This window comes from Salvelinus namaycush, chromosome 28, assembly GCF_016432855.1.
Source record: "Salvelinus namaycush isolate Seneca chromosome 28, SaNama_1.0, whole genome shotgun sequence".
NCBI lineage: Eukaryota > Metazoa > Chordata > Actinopteri > Salmoniformes > Salmonidae > Salvelinus > Salvelinus namaycush.
In genome coordinates, this window is record NC_052334.1 from 6968193 (window position 1) to 6985271 (window position 17079).

A 17079-nucleotide genomic window follows, 5' to 3' on the forward strand; every position below is an offset into this window, starting at 1 on the left:
CTGCAAGACATGCAGTCGTCACAAAGTGCTTATACAGATACCAGCCTAAAACCTCAGACACCACTACTTTCACCCATCTTTGCTGACACCATTTGTGTGTTGACATTAAGTTTGTGTAGGAAGCCCTCCACTGAGTGACTCTTAACGCAGCAACAGAAGTTAGTGGACATTACCTGTATTAACAAACCAGGTACAACCAGGCTGTTGGTAGACCAATAGAAACCATGTGATCAGTAATAAAGTTAGCATTCGTAGTAGGTTTATTTATTTTAGTCTTAAAAATACAAACCCTCAATTCAGGAAAATGTACAGCAAACCAAATACTCATTAGGTTCTTAAATTAATCCCCAAATTGTCTTTATTGCTTTTGATTTCATGTAATTAAACATCCTAGCCCAATTTTTAGATGACCCTTCTCCCCAAAGTGTATATTTGTTAATTCCCTTCATGGATTTCAAAGGAACGTGTGCAACTCTGAATTGGGGCTGTGCAGGGAACCAAAAAAAGTATTTGTACAAATCAAGTTTTAGTTTGCCGGTTGCATAAGGGACCAAGGTTTTTGACCTGAGTTACCAGTAAAAACAAAATGTCCCTAATGATGAATCTAGTCAACAAATGCAGTAATGAGGAGCCCAAATCCATGAGCTTGAATTTTCCACTTATTTCCTAACTCAGTCCATTCCTTTTGCATCCATGGGGGGATGAACTGCAGTGTGTTCTGGGAAGGGGAATACTTCGACTCCCAAGTATCGTTGGAAGGCGTTGCACTTGACGTATTCCTGAACTTCTCAAATTGTCCATTTCTAATTTTTGGCTTAATTTGGATTGCTTCAACAGGGTATTTACTGCAAAAAGTATATGAAAACTACATGGACAAACTGCTATTTAGCAGTGTAAGGCATATCTTTTGGCACAACACATTCAAACCTGAGATATTGTTTCTTGTTCAGAAGAGCAATGTGTTGAAATGAAACCACAGCTTGAAAACAACATACCTTGACTTTTTTACAAAAAAAGTGGACAATCCATCAGCTTGAAACTGAAACAAGACCCTCAAAGGTGTGTAAGAGGCTGTGATTTGGTAACTCTGCATGTCAGTCAACAGGCCCCTGCTATTGGCTGACCCAACTCTCTGGATGGAAGTGTTGTGCTGGAGTGCTGTTTGCGTATTATAATTGTGTTTACATCTCAGGTTGCCCCTGATGTAGTACAGGAGCAGGGGCCTATGGGATATGTGGTCCTTTCGCCTCTTCCTGTATAGAATGTTCATGTCTTAATTTACTGTCCCTGATCTCCTGGCCTTGACTCTTCCTCCTTGAGCTGTTCCTCTGCTTCCTTTTCCTCTTCCTGCTCTGTCTCTTGTTTTGGTTCCTCAACATTGACTCCCTCTTTGACATCTACACCCCCTTCCTGTTCAGGTGCACCCTGGGAGTTAGAGTCTGGCTGTTGTAGTTTGGGAGGAGAGAGAAGCTCAGGGGGAGCTATTAGACCGTCCTGGTTTAGATCCTGAGTCTGCAGGAGAAAGTCTACCATGGCCACCAACTGGAAAACACACACACAAAAGCATTGGCCTAGGGTGCAGATTAACTAAGTGCAACACTGTACAGTCAGATTCAGAGTGTATATTCAGTTACGCTGAGCAACAGTAAGTCCTACAGTAACCCTATCTTTATATTTAGACAACAGTACAGGCTACATGATGTATGTGCATCCTGATATACAAACCCCTCTAACACTATGTCATGCTAGCTAGCTGATCATAAACTGACTTTATGATGAGGACAGAATTATGTCAGTCAGTACAATATATGTCCTAACTACAACACTGAAGAGACTTTCTATTCATGTTCTATATATATATATATATATACACACCTCAGCTGACTGTTCTCCAGGTGCATTGTGGGAGTTGTATTCAGAGAGCAGCTTCATCATCTCCAGGCCGTCCATGTGACCGCTGCGGTCGTAGTCATGGAGACTGAACAGGAAGAACACCTCTGACCAGCAGGAAATAGGAAGATGATCCATTAATAATGTCACTGTGTGTGTGTGTGTGTGTGTGTGTTTACCTTGTTCCCAGGTGTTATCCGGTCCTCCATGTCCCTCCTTTAGGTTGGCCTTGATGTAGCTCTGCAGCAGCCTGACATACACAGAGGTTAGAGGTCAAGGGTTAGAAGGTTCAACCGCAGGCCCACCTGACTGGGTAGCACGTTACTTCACGGTACAGAAAGTACCAATGTAATCTAGTCTAGATTTGTATCAAGGTTTTGCAAACACACTCTCTGTGAAGGGATTGTTTCAGTGAGAATGGAATACATCTCAACTACCGCGGAACATCCAGCATAAATGAGTCGCATAATCCAATCAAAATCAAATGTTATTGGTCACATGACGTACACATATTTTGCAGATGTTATCGCAGGTGCAGCGAAATGCTTATGTTTCTCACTCCAACAGTATAGTAATACCTAACAATATAAAACAATACACACAAATCCACAAAAAAGAAAAAGAAACAAACAAAAAATATCAGAGCGATGTCAGAGTCCAGAATATACATATTCAGCGCTGTAAAAAAGTATTTGCCTCCTTTATAATCGTCTCTATTTCTGATACTGAATGTTATCAGATCTTCAACCAAAACCTAACATTAGATAAAGGGAACTTGAGTGAACAAATAACACAATAATTACATACTAACTTCATTTATTTCATAAACAAAGTTATGCAACACCCAATGCCCCTGTGTGAAAAAGTAATTGCCCCCTTACACTGAATAACTGGTTGTGCCACCTTTAGCTGCAATGACTACAACCAAACTACTTCCTGTAGTTGTTGATCAGTCTCTCACGTCGCTGTGGAGGAATTTTGGCCCACACTTCCATGTAGAACTACTTTAACTCAGCGGGATTTGTGGGTTTTCAAGCATGAACTGTTTGTTTCATGTCCTGCCACAACATCTCAATTAGGTCTGAACTTTGACTTGTATGGCAAACATAATGGTTCCTTCTATTAAGGCAAGTCGTCCAGGTCCTGAGGCAGCAAAACATCCCCGAACCATCACACTACCACCACCATGCTTGACCGTTGGTATGAGGTTCATACTGTGGAATGCAGTGTTTGGTTTTCACCAGGCATAATGGGACCCATGTTGTCCAAAAGTTATATATTTTTGACTCATCTGTCCATAGAACATTCTTGATGATCATCCAGGTGCTTCCAGGTGCTTTTTGTCAAACTTGAGTCAACTTTTTGGATGATTTTTGTAGCACCAGATGGACACAATGTTGCAGCATTAGTATCACTATAGCTGTGTGGGAATAACGCAAATGTTTGACCACCCACCACTAATTAGTAGACTGTGTGAAATTGGCCTAGGTCAGGCAGCCTGCAATTGGTTTGAAAACTACCTGACAGACAGGACACAATATGTTTCATCTGATGGTGTTAAATCAGGATTCCTTGATATTACTAAACGTGTCCCACAAGGATCGATTATGGGCCCTGTACTTTTTACCATCTGTAGAAACAATATTATTTCCCTGTAAGAAATTGTAACCTCCACTTGTATGTGGATGGTACTTGGTATTCTTGTTGCCCCTTCGGGTTGAAAAGGCTTTCAGAACTGCCCTTTTTTTTAAATGAAATTTAAATTGATTGGACATGATTTGGAAAGGTACCCACCTGTCTATATAAGGTCCCCTGGGGAAGGGTACCAACAAAAATCTGCAGCATTGAAGGTCCCCAAGAACACAGAGGCCTCCATCATTCTTAAATGGAAGAAGTTTGGAACCACAAAGACTCTTCCTAGAGCTGGCTGCCCGGCTAAACTGAGCAATCGGGGGAGAAGGGCCTTGGTCAGGGAGGTGACCAAGAACTTGATTGTCACTCTGACAGAGCTCTAGAGTACCTCTGTGGAGATGGGAGAACCTTCCAGAAGGACAACCATTTCTGCAACACTCCACCAATCAGGCCTTTATGGTAGAGTGGCCAGACAGAAGCCACTCCTCAGTAAAAGGCACATAACAGCCCGCTTTGAGTTTGCCAAAAGGCACCTAAAGGACTCTCAGACCATGAGAAACAAGATTCTCTGGTCCGATGAAACCAAGACTGAACTCTTTGGCCTGAATGCCAAGCGTCACGTCTGGAGGAAACCTGGCACCAAACCTTTGGTGAAGCATGGTGGTGGCAGAATCATGCTGTGGGAATGGTTTTCAGCAGCAGAGACTGGGAGACCTGGGAAAGATGAACGGCGCAAAGTACAGAGAGATCCTTGATGAAAACCTGCTCCAGAGCACTCAGGACCTCAGACTGGGGCGAAGGTTCACCTTCCAACAGGACAACAACCCTAAGAACACAGCCAAGACAACGCAGGAGTGGCTTCGGGACAAGTCTCTGAATGTCCTTGAGTGGCCCAGCCAGAGCCCGGACTTGAACCCGATCGAACATCTCTGAAGAGACCTGAAAATAGTTGTGCAGCAACGCTCCCCATCCAACCTGACAGAGCTTGAGAGGATCTGCAGAGAAGAATGGGAGAAACTCCCCAAATATAGGTGTGCCAAGCTTGTAGCGTCATACCCAAGAAGAATTGATGCTGTATTCGCTGCAAAAGGTGCTTCAACAAAGTACTGAGTAAAGGGTCTGAATACTTATGTAAAATAAAAAATCAAAAAACCTGTTTTTGCTTTGTCATTATGGGGTGTTGTGATGTCATTATGGGGTATTGTGATGTCATTAAGGGGTATTGTGTGTAGATTGATTAGGGAAAAAGAATAAGGCTGTAACGTAACAAAATGTGGAACAAGTAAAGGGGTCTGAATACTTTCCGAATGCACTGTATGTACATTGGATGGTGCCCACACTGATCATGTCACCGCTTATAACAAAAAGCTATCTTTCAAAAAGCATATTGATGAGTTAGTTAAGAATTAAAACGTGCTTCCTGTTTCGGAATAGATCATATATTTAGTTAAAAAGCAGATAGAAAAAAAATTATTCAGTCGAAATTCATACCGGTTATAGACAATGGTGATATCGTCTGTGAATGCAGCTGCCACTGTATTGAAGCCATTGGACACAGTTTCTCATAGCGCACTGCACATTATTACAGGCGACAGGTCCAGTACACATCACTGCTTTCTGTATCAGAAGGTAGGCTGGCCCTCTTTAAAGTCTCGTACATCTAGGCATTGCACTATTTTTCTTTATAAAGCCCTCTTGAACAAGCTTTCGCCTTATTTCATTGTTAACCTACAGACGTACGAGCTACCAGACCCGGTCTCAGGGACGGACCCGGTCTCAGGGACGGACACGGTCTCAGGGACGATCCGGTCTCAGGGACGATCCGGTCTCAGGGACGGACTCGGTCTCAGCGACGGACCCGGTCTCAGCGACGGACCCGGTCTCAGGGACGGACCCGGTCTCAGCAACGGATAACTCTGTACATCCTTCCATCTCCACTGAGTTAGAAAAATCTGCTTTTTAGGTTTTTTTGCACCTTACTTGTGGAATAATCTCCAGAACTCTCAAAAGTGTTATGTTTTGGTACCACTAGGGCAATTTAGATGGCTGATTAATGACCTTTTACCTGAAGAATGGGTTTGTTTTTTCTGATTTTATTTTGTAATTTGATAACTGCGTTATATTTGTCAATATTTTACGTTTGTATGATTGTGTACATGCAGGGCTCCCTAGGAAAGAGGCCTTGGTCTCAACAGGATTTCCCTGCTTAAATAAAGACATTTAAAAATAAATAAAAAATTAGGGCTGGAGCAACACCCTGCATACCCACTATCTCTCTTTCCCTGCTTCAACCCTGTATTTAATAGAGTTGGCCCCAAGCTGGAAATAAGGGTTTTAAAGTAAAAGATGCCACTAACCTGCGGTCCTCCTCTCCAGAACCGAAGGGATTGGCCAGAGTGAAAGGGGGAAGGGCTCCCGCTGACTGTACTCTGCGGGACAAACACACACACACAGATAGAAAGAGGGAGAGAAAGAGAGAGAGAGAGAGAGAGAGAGAGAGAGAGAGAGAGAGAGAGAGAGAGAGAGAGAGAGAGAGAGAGAGAGAGAGAGAGAGAGAGAGAGAGAACGAGAGAGAGACAGAGAGAACGAGAGAGAGACAGAGAGAGAAAGGAGAGAGAGAGAGAGAGTGAGACAGAGAGAGAGACAGAGAGAACGAGAGAGACGGAGAGACGGAGAGACAGAGAGAGAAAGGAGAGAGAGAGAGAGTGAGACAGAGAGAGAGAGACAGAGAGAACGAGAGACGGAGAGACAGAGAGACAGAGAGAGGCAGAGAGAGAGAGAGAGAGAGAGAGAGAGAGAGAGAGAGAGAAGGAGAGACAGGGAGAGAGAGACAGAGAGAGAGAGAGAGAAGGGTGATAACATAAATAATTTGTGTTGGTTTTATGGCTAGTATTAAGTGCAGGGAAAGTTGCCCTTTGACCTATACCTGAAGTGCTACATAAACAGGCTCCCTCTGAACTCTGACACATATCTCTCTCTGTTGTTGTTACCAGCCAGGGACATGATGTGATGTAATCCTCACCTGAGTGTTTCCTTAACATCATACTTCCTGTTTCTGCTATTCCTACATGACATGAAAGACAGTCCAACAGTATAGCCTACATTCCTAGCTCTGATCACTGGTCTAGATAAATATCCTGAAAAATAAATAAACCAGTGATGTACTAGGCTAGCTGGCATTGACTGTCTGCTCAGTGCCCACTATTATTCTAGCAACCAACCACGCAGTCACACCTGAAGGTTCACACCTCAGAGGCTGGTACAGTACATACAGTGTAGTCGTGTTGTCTGACAGGCTCACCAAGAAATATAAACAACAAAAGCACGACAAAACATAACCCAGAAATTAAACTGAACTGGAAAAGTCACCCTGCTGGAAAATCCAGTTTTGACCCGTTTGGATTTTGAGCTGGTCATTTTAAAACCTTGACGCCAAATGATCTCTGCTCTATACTTTCATTGCGCGCGCGCGCGCGTGTGTGTGTGTGTGTCAGGGCCTACCTTTGGTCCTCGGGCACCTGTGGCGCGGACACACACTGGTGCGCGAGCAGGAGCAGGGATAGCATACCTGTCACCAGCATGTCAGCGCCAGACTCTAACGACGCACCTGCAAGCGCAACAAGCAATGTCACTATCATTCTTCAGGTTCCACAGGTCCGACATTAAACATTGTAGGCGTATTGTAAGCGTGTTGTATATAACATTTAGGCCGATCATTTACTTACTAAAACATTTTGAATTGTTATTCTGGAACGTGTAATAACCGTAGGTTATGAGAAATAATCATCATAACGTATAGCAATGATTTAAAACATTTCAATTATTCCCACACAGCTATAGTGATGCTAATGCTGCAACATTTTACCCATCTGGTGCTACAAAAGTATCAATCTCTCCCTCAAAATGTAATCTATCAGCTATGATGCATTGGGTTAAATTGTTGCAATCGTACATCGCAATGTTGTCATATCCTACCTGTTGGCCTGTTTGATGAGTAGAAAAACGAACGCATCCTACCGTCCTGTTGTAAATTCAGATTCTGATTTCATAGCGGGAGATTTTACCATTCAGCCCAACCCTCTCGCCCTCCGGTAATATCTACACTGCACTGCGCAGCGGCGAGAGGCCTGGGCCGCGGACGAATACTTAAAAATACATCCTTTCTTCCTCCTTTTCTTTAAAGTAATCACTGATCTGACATGACAGGAGAGTTGGAAGCTATATGGAGCCCCTGATTACATCTATCTAGCTTTGTTGACTTTAGATAATAAATATCCTCATGTAGAGGAGGAATTATAAAAGTAATAAAATGAAAGAAGGATGTATTTTGAAAGTATTCGAACTGGCATCTGTTTTGGTCAAAGAACAGCATCCACGTGGAACCCGAGGCGAGGACGTGTCTACGTTGGTCAGTGCGGTATCGCGGGAGCTCTCTCTCTCGCTCTCTCTCTGTCTCCCCCTCTCTCCCTCTCTCTACGTCCTATACCCGAAACGCCACGTAGCTGCAGCTGACTAGGCACAAATCAGGCGGGATTAAATTGTGTGTGTGTGTGTGTGTGTGTGTGTGTGTGTGTGTGTGTGTGTGTGTGTGTGTGTGTGTGTGTGTGTGTGTGTGTGTGTGTGTGTGTGTGTGTGTGTGTGTGTGTGTGTGTGTGTGTGTGTGTGTGTGTGCAGCTGCGTTCATACTGTTCTTCAGTGTTCTTCCCTCCATGCCTCTCTTTCTCTCTCGTGTACAAATTGCAGGCTACTTTTCTGCATGGATTATGAGCGCGGATCGCCACCAAAGGGGTGCATGGCAGTGGTCTATTAGTAGGTCACTCATACAGTCTCACAGGCAGGCTACATTGGGCCAATACCTACACTTCATTTAGAACTGACACGATAACATTCACCTTTATTTATAATGTCACTTTGACTAGACAACATGTACTGATTTCCTTTTGGGACATGTTTACTTGTCTCTCTAGGAAAGCTTGGTGTAGGAGGCTGTAGTAGGGTATAGCTGCTCTGTCAACGAGTTGAAACAATGATTGGTCCAAAGGGCAATACATTCATATCACTGTGTGTGTGTGTGTGTGTGTTTATGTGAATGTGTATGTGTGTGTGTTTATGTGTATGTGTGTGTATATGTGTGCATGTGTGTGTGTATGTGAATGTGTATGTGAATGTGTATGTGTGTGTGTTTATGTGTATATGTGTGCGTGTGTGTATGTGAATGTCTGACCTCATTACTGTAGCACGTTCCACTGTGACGGTTTGTTTTGACCACTAGATGGTAATCTAGTCTCACTGACACACACACTATTGTCTAAGGGACGAGAGAGCAAACAGACGAATGAGAGATGGGGGAAGGCAGCGAGGGAGGGAGGAAAGAAGAAGACGTGGTTGAGAGAAGGAGAAAACAAGCAGAGGGCCTGAGTCCAGTGAGGGAGAAAAAGAGAGATGGAGGGAGAGAGATTGAAGTGTTGAGTAACAGCAGGGAGCAGAAGACGTTCTCAGCATGATCCCTGTGTTGGAGAGCCAGACTGTGAGTAAGAGAGAGACTGTGACACACACACACACACACACACACACACACACACACACACACACACACACACACACACACACACACACACACACACACACACACACACACACACACACACACACACACACACAGTGAAAGATGGGTCCTCCAGAACATAGTTATCATGTTAGTTCCTCTGTCGAGACTCAACCTCCTGACCCCAAAATGGCCAGGATGATCGCTCAAGATTGACTTCGAAAATTGGACGTCTGTCCATGTCCTGAGGACGTCGGGAAATGTCTTCAAAACTGGCTACTAATCAAATTAAATTAATGAAATGTTATTTGTCACATGCGCCGAATACAACAGGTGCAGACCTTACTGTGAAATGCTGAATACAACAGGTGCAGACCTTACTGTGAAATGCTGAATACAACAGGTGCAGACCTTACTGTGAAATGCTGAATACAACAGGTGCAGACCTTACTGTGAAATGCTGAATACAACAGGTGCAGACCTTACAGTGAAATGCTGAATACAACAGGTGCAGACCTTACTGTGAAATGCTGAATACAACAGGTGCAGACCTTACTGTGAAATGCTGAATACAACAGGTGCAGACCTTACTGTGAAATGCTGAATACAACAGGTGCAGACCTTACTGTGAAATGCTGAATACAACAGGTGCAGACCTTACAGTGAAATGCTGAATACAACAGGTGCAGACCTTACTGTGAAATGCTGAATACAACAGGTGTAGACCTTACTGTGAAATGCTGAATACAACAGGTGTAGTAGACCTTACAGTGAAATGCTGAATACAACAGGTGTAGTAGACCTTACAGTGAAATGCTGAATACAACAGGTGTAGTAGACCTTACTGTGAAATGCTGAATACAACAGGTGCAGACCTTACTGTGAAATGCTGAATACAACAGGTGCAGACCTTACTGTGAAATGCTTACTTACTAGGGGCAACAATAAGTGCTATTACTATCAAGTAGGCTTGTGTTTTGCTTGGGCAGTGTGGAAGGGGATGGTGGATGGGCGTAATCCCATGACTCCGAATCCGAAGGTCATGTTTTCAGTTTTTATTTTATTTTTTATTTTAATCCTATCCTATCCCAAACCCTTAACTTAACCATTCAGAATGAATGCCTAAATACAATGTTTTAACCGTATCCAAAAACCTTAACCCTCATCTTCGAATTTTGACGTTTGGAGAAATGCAATGATGCTGAGCAGGAGTCAATCGAGGGTGTCAAAAACACTTTGAAATGTGACATTTGGAGAAATGTGGATAAACGTCAGAATCTGAAGTCAAATTGTTAAAACCGTGAGATCGAGTTGAAATGTTGCCTCAATGGCTCATTTCCATTACAGTGAAACACACTACATTAATGTGGTCACACACAGGGCCGGACTACTGTATTTGGGCCCCAGGGCACTGACCTTACGTGCTATTCTACATGGGGCTGAGATATAATAGGAAAAAAATTCTCATAAATCTACACACAATACAACATAATGACATCACAATACCCCATAATGACATCACATCACCCCATAATGACATCACAACACCCCATAATGACAAAGCAAAAACACGTTTTTAGAAAATGTTGCTAATTTATTAAAAACAAAAAACTGAAATATCACATTTACATAAGAATTCAGACCATTTACTCAGTACTTTGTTGAAGCACCTTTTGCAGCGAAAACAGCATCGATTCTTCTTGGGTATGACGCTACAAGCTTGGCACACCTGTATTTGGGCTGTTTCTTCCATTATTCTTTGCAGATCATCTCAAGCTCTGTCAGGTTGGATGGGGAGTGTCACTGCACAGCTATTTTCAGGTCTCTCCAGAGATGTTCGATTGGGTTCAAGTCCAGGCTCTGGCTGGGCCACTCAAGGACATTCAGAGACTTGTCCCGAAGCCACTCCTACGTTGTCTTGGCTGTGTGCTTAGGGTCGTTGTCCTGTTGGAAGGTGAATCTTCGCCCCAGTCTGAGGTCCTGAGTACTCTGGAGCAGGTTTTCATCAAGGATCTCTCTATACCCTTCTCCATTCATTTTGCCTCGATCCTGACTAGTCTCCCAGTCCCTGCCACTGAAAAACATCCCCACAGCATGATGCTGCCACCACCATGCTTCACCGTAGGGATGGTGCCAGGTTTCCTCTAGACATGCCACTAGGCATTCAGGCCAAAGAGTTCAATCTTGGCTTCATCAGACCAGAGAATCTTGTTTCTCATGGTCTGAAAGTCTTTTGGTGCCTTTTGGCAAACTCCAAGTGGGCTGTCATGTGTCTTTTACTGAGGAGTGGCTTCTGTCTGGCCACTCTACCATAAATGCCTGATTGGTGGAGTGCTGCAGAGATGGTTGTCCTTCTAGAAGGTTTTCCCATCTCCACAGAGGAACTCTAGAGCTCTGTCAGATTAGTTTGGCTGGGTGGCCAGCTCTAGGAAGAGTCTTGATGGTTCCAAACATCTTCCATTTAAGAATGATAGAGGCCACTGTGTTCTTGGGGACCTTCAATGCTGCAGAAATGATTTGGTACCCTTCCCCAGATCTGTGGCTCGACACAATCATGTCTCGGAGCTCTACGGACAATTCCTTCGTCCTCGTGGCTTGGTTTTTGTTCTGATATGCACAGTCAACTGTGGGACCTTATATAGACAGGTGTGTGCATTTCCAAATCATGTCCAATCAAATGAATTCACCACAATTGAATGGACTCCAATCAAGTTGTAGAAACATCTCCCCATGGCAGCACAAGGAATTCTCTGTCACGTTACAAAACGCAGCCTCGAGCAACGTAGGAAGGACTAGGTACTACAACAAGCCTCCTATATTTGTAATGGGAAAAACAGCAGTCACGTACTGCGGTACGCTCCGCTTCTTGTTTTAGGCTAAATGTCACCTTGGTCAGAAGTAGTGCGGTATATAGGTGATATGGTGCCCTGGTCAGAAGTAGTGCGGTATATAGGTGATATGGTGCCCTGGTCAGAAGTAGTGCGGTATATAGGGGATATGGTGCCCTGGTCAGAAGTAGTGCAGTATATAGGGGATATGGTGCCCTGGTCAGAAGTAGTGCAGTATATAGGGGATATGGTGCCCTGGTCAGAAGTAGTGCGGTATATAGGTGATATGGTGCCCTGGTCAGAAGTAGTGCTGTATATAGGTGATATGGTGCCCTGGTCAGAAGTAGTGCAGTATATAGGGGATATGGTGCCCTGGTCAGAAGTAGTGCGGTATATAGGGGATATGGTGCCCTGGTCAGAAGTAGTGCGGTATATAGGGGATATGGTGCCCTGGTCAGAAGTAGTGCAGTATATAGGGGATATGGTGCCCTGGTCAGAAGTAGTGCGGTATATAGGGGATATGGTGCCCTGGTCAGAAGTAGTGCGGTATATAGGTGATATGGTGCCCTGGTCAGAAGTAGTGCGGTATATAGGGGATATGGTGCCCTGGTCAGAAGTAGTGCAGTATATAGGGGATATGGTGCCCTGGTCAGAAGTAGTGCGGTATATAGGTGATATGGTGCCCTGGTCAGAAGTAGTGCGGTATATAGGGGATATGGTGCCCTGGTCAGAAGTAGTGCGGTATATAGGGGATATGGTGCCCTGGTCAGAAGTAGTGCGGTATATAGGGGATATGGTGCCCTGGTCAGAAGTAGTGCGGTATATAGGGGATATGGTGCCCTGGTCAGAAGTAGTGCGGTATATAGGGGATATGGTGCCCTGGTCAGAAGTAGTGCGGTATATAGGGGATATGGTGCCCTGGTCAGAAGTAGTGCGGTATATAGGGGATATGGTGCCCTGGTCAGAAGTAGTGCGGTATATAGGTGATATGGTGCCCTGGTCAGAAGTAGTGCGGTATATAGGTGATATGGTGCCCTGGTCAGAAGTACATGTGCCACAGAGAAGAACAGAACTTAGTAGAACAGGGCTTAGTAGAACAGGGCTTAGTAGAACAGGGCTTAGTAGAACAGAACTTAGTAGAACAGAACAGGGCTTAGTAGAACGGGGCTTAGTAGAACAGGGCTTAGTAGAACAGAACAGGGCTTAGTAAAACGGGGCTTAGTAGAACAGGGCTTAGTAGAACAGGACTTAGTAGAACAGGGCTTAGTAGAACAGGGCTTAGTAGAACAGGGCTTAGTAGAACAGGGCTTAGTAGAACAGAACTTAGTAGAACAGGGCTTAGTAGAACAGGGCTTAGTAGAACAGGGCTTAGTAGAACAGGGCATAGACTGTTAGGGGTTAATGCCATCTTTGGTGTGATTATCAATGCACATGCACCTTTTTTCCCCACTCCTATTGATCGATCAAATAATTGTATTAAGTCATACAGAAGTTGTACTGTGTGTGAAGTGTCTAAATGTGTAATGTGATAGGTATTTTAACATTACTATGTTTTTACACCAAAAAACACATCTGATTAGTAACATATTTAATCAGCCATCTTCCTCAAATGAAGGGAATGATGACGCAATCTTTACGAGAGGGATTCGTTGCCATAGAAAATGACCTGGCTAAAAGGTGAGCCACTTTCGTGTCACCGGTCGTCCCGAGTTGAACTCAGAGTTGACCAAAGTTACCTCACTAACTCCTCAAACCAGACTGGTAATACAGGGCTCTGATCTGATCAGTTACTGTGACGATAACTGGTGTTTCTACTGCTCCCTCGTGTGTGTGTGTGTGTGTGTGTGTGTGTGTATGTGTGTGTATGTGTGTACGTGTGTGTATGTGTGTGTATATGTGTGTATGTGTGTGTGGTGGGAAGGTGTCTTCACAGGATTGAACAGGTTAATTTTGTTCACCTGTATAATATTCAACCTCCTGTTCCTTCTGTTTGAGGTACAGCCGCCCAGTGGTGGTGATACAGTCCAGAGGTATGGTTGTTGTGATGGAGGCCAGCGTGGTGAACGTAAATATTCCTTTTTATTAGAAATGACGCCGACAAAAACAATAAACAATACAAAACAACCATGAAGCTTAAGGGCTATGTGCCACAAACAAAGTTAACTTCCCACACTGAACGGAGGGAAAAGGGCTACCTAAGTATGGTTCCCAATCAGAGACAACGATAGACAGCTGTCCCTGATTGAGAACCCTACCCGGCCAAAACATAGAAATACAAAATCATAGAAAACAAAAACATAGAATGCCCACCCCAAATCACACCCTGACCAAACTAAATAGAGACATAAAAAGGCTCTCTAAGGTCAGGGCGTGACAGTACCCCCCCCCCCCCCCCCCCCCCAAAGGTGCGGACTCCGGCCGCAAAACCTGAACCTATAGGGGAGGGTCTGGGTAGGCATCTATCCGCGGTGGCGGCTCAGGTGCGGGACGCAGACCCCGCTCCACCACTGGCTCACCCCACTTTGGTGGCACCTCTGGTGCGGGGACCCTCGTTGCGGGCCACGGACTGGGCACCCTCGCTGCGGGCCCCGGACTGAGCACCCTCGTTGCGGGCCCCGGACTGAGCACCCTCGTTGCGGGCCCCGGACTGGGCACCCTCGTTGCGGGCCCCGGACTGGGCACCCTCGTTGCGGGCCCCGGACTGGGCACCCTCGTTGCGGGCCCCGGACTGGGGACCGTCGCTGGAGGCTCCGGACTGGAGACCGTCGCTGGAGGCTCCGGAATGGAGACCGTCGCTGGAGGCTCCGGACTGGGGAACCTCGTTGCGGGCCCCGGACTGGGGACCGTCGCTGGAGGCTCCGGACTGGAGACCGTCGCTGGAGGCTCCGGACTGGAGGCCGTCGCTGGAGGCTCCGGACTGGAGGCCGTCGCTGGAGACTCCGGACTGGAGGCCGTCGCTGGAGGCTCCGGACTGGAGGCCGTCGCTGGAGGCTCCGGAATGGAGACCGTAGCTGGAGGCTCCAGACTGGGAACCGTCGCTGGAGGCTCCATACTGGGGACCGTCGCTGGAGACTCCGGACTGGGGACCGTCGCTGGAGACTCCGGACTGGAGGCCGTCGCTGGAGGCTCCGGACTGGAGACCGTCGCTGGAGGCTCCGGACTGGGGACCGTCGCTGGAGACCGTCGCTGGAGGCTCCGGACTGGAGACCGTCGCTGGAGGCTCCGGACTGGAGGCCGTCGCTGGAGGCTCCGGACTGTAGGCCGTCGTGGGAGGCTTCGTGCCGTGACTCCTCACTGGAGGCTTCGTGCCATGGATCATCCCTGGAGGCTTCGTGCCATGGTTCATCTCTGGAGGCTTCTTGCCATGGATCATCACTGGAAGCTTCTTGCCATGGATCATCACTGGAGGCTTCTTGCCATGAATCATCACTGGAAGCTTCTTGCCATGGATCATCACTGGAGTGAGGAGACGTATGGGCAGTCTGGTACGTGGAGCTGCCACAGGGCTCACCAGGCTGGAGAGACATACAGGAGGCCTGGTTCTGGCAGCAGGCACAGGACTCACCAGGCTGGGGAGACATACAGGAGGCTTGGTTCTTTGCGCTGGCACCGGATACACTGGGCCGTGGAGGCGCACTGAAGGTCTCGAGCGCAGAGATGGCACAACCCGTTCTGGCTGGATACCCACTTCCACCCGGCAAATGCGGGACGCTGGCACAGAGCACACCGGCCTGTGAATGCTCACTCGAGACACCGTGCGCATCACCCCATAACACAGTGCCTGACCAGTCACATGCTCCCCACGGTAAGCACGGGGAGTTGGCTCAGGTCTATAACCTGACTCCGCCAACCACCCCGTGTGCCCCCAACATTTTTGGGGGGCTGCCTCTCGTGTCTGCTTCGCTGACTTGCCTCCTCATATCGTCGCCGCTCTGCCTTAGCTGCCTCCAGTTCCTCCCTTGGACGGCGATACTCCCCAGCCTGCCTCCAGGGTCCCTTACCGTCCAGGATCTCCTCCCATGTCCAGGAGTCCCTTTCACCACGCTGCTTGGTCTTTTGGTGGTGGGATGTTCTGTCACGGCCGTCAACAGAAGTGGACCAAAGCACAGCGTGGTGAGCGTACATATTCCTTTTTATTAGAAAGGACGCTGACAAAAACAATAAACAATACAAAACAACCGTGAAGCTTAAGGGCTATGTGCCACAAACAAAGTTAACTTCCCACACTGAACGGAGGGAAAAGGGCTACCTAAGAATGGTTCCCAATCAGAGACAACGATAGACAGCTGTCCCTGATTGAGAACCATACCCGGCCAAAACATAGAAATACAAAATCATAGAAAACAAAAACATAGAATGCCCACCCCAAATCACACCCTGACCAAACCAAATAGAGACATATAAAGGCTCTCTAAGGTCAGGGCGTGACACCTATGACTTTGAGAAGCATTGGGGAAGAGAAGATGGACGCCTGCCTCCTGTGCCTTTTGTTTTGGTTAGATTTTAATAAGCATGGTTTATTGGTTTGGGTTTGATGTGTGAAAACTAAAGATTACAAAGCATATTCTGGGGCTGAGAACAACAGTTATCCTATGTTTATTTAAACTTTATTTAACGAGGCAAGCCAGTTAAGAACACATTTTTATTTACAATGACGGCCTACCCCGGCCAAACCCAGACGACGCTGGGCCAATTGTGCGCCGCCCTATGGGACAAATCATTAAATGTCCTTGTTGTCTGGCTCTACTTCACTCTGATTGCTCAATCCAGATCCCCAAAAACGGTCACTTTCCCACCTTGTGACACACACGCACACACGCACGCACGCACGCACGCACGCACGCACGCACGCACACACACACACACGCATACACACACGCACACACACACCACACACACACACACACACACACACACACACACACACACACACACACACACACACACACACACAAACACTCACACACTCACACTCACACACTCACACTCACACTCACACTCACACTCACACTCACACTCACACTCACACTCACACTCACACAGACACACACACGGATCACTGGATGGGCTGAGCTAAACCAACTCAGCCATTCAGTGGAATTCCATTCACAGAGAGAACATCGCCACATAACTGAAGCTTAACTCTTCTCTATCTCTCATCGCTCTTTCTCCCCTATCTCTCTC

The 17079-nt window shown here is 46.3% G+C and overlaps 1 protein-coding gene across 2 annotated transcripts; it reads right to left on the reverse strand.

Moving 5' to 3' along the window:
* Positions 1 to 237: 237 nt before the first annotated feature.
* LOC120023625 (cell growth regulator with EF hand domain protein 1-like) lies at positions 238 to 7663 on the reverse strand. 2 transcript variants are annotated; one of them, XM_038967669.1, is made up of 6 exons: positions 7498 to 7663; positions 7024 to 7129; positions 5880 to 5951; positions 2070 to 2140; positions 1876 to 1997; positions 238 to 1542 (listed from the first exon to the last, which is right to left on the reverse strand). In XM_038967669.1, exons 1-6 carry the CDS (start codon positions 7532 to 7534, stop codon positions 1279 to 1281), a joined length of 672 nt encoding a protein of 223 aa, XP_038823597.1. In that variant the 5' UTR covers positions 7535 to 7663; the 3' UTR covers positions 238 to 1278. The 2 variants fall into 2 exon arrangements, with proteins under 2 accessions (XP_038823597.1, XP_038823596.1); XM_038967668.1 differs by having other exon boundaries at positions 1876 to 2140.
* Between the last annotated feature and the right edge of the window lie 9416 nt (positions 7664 to 17079).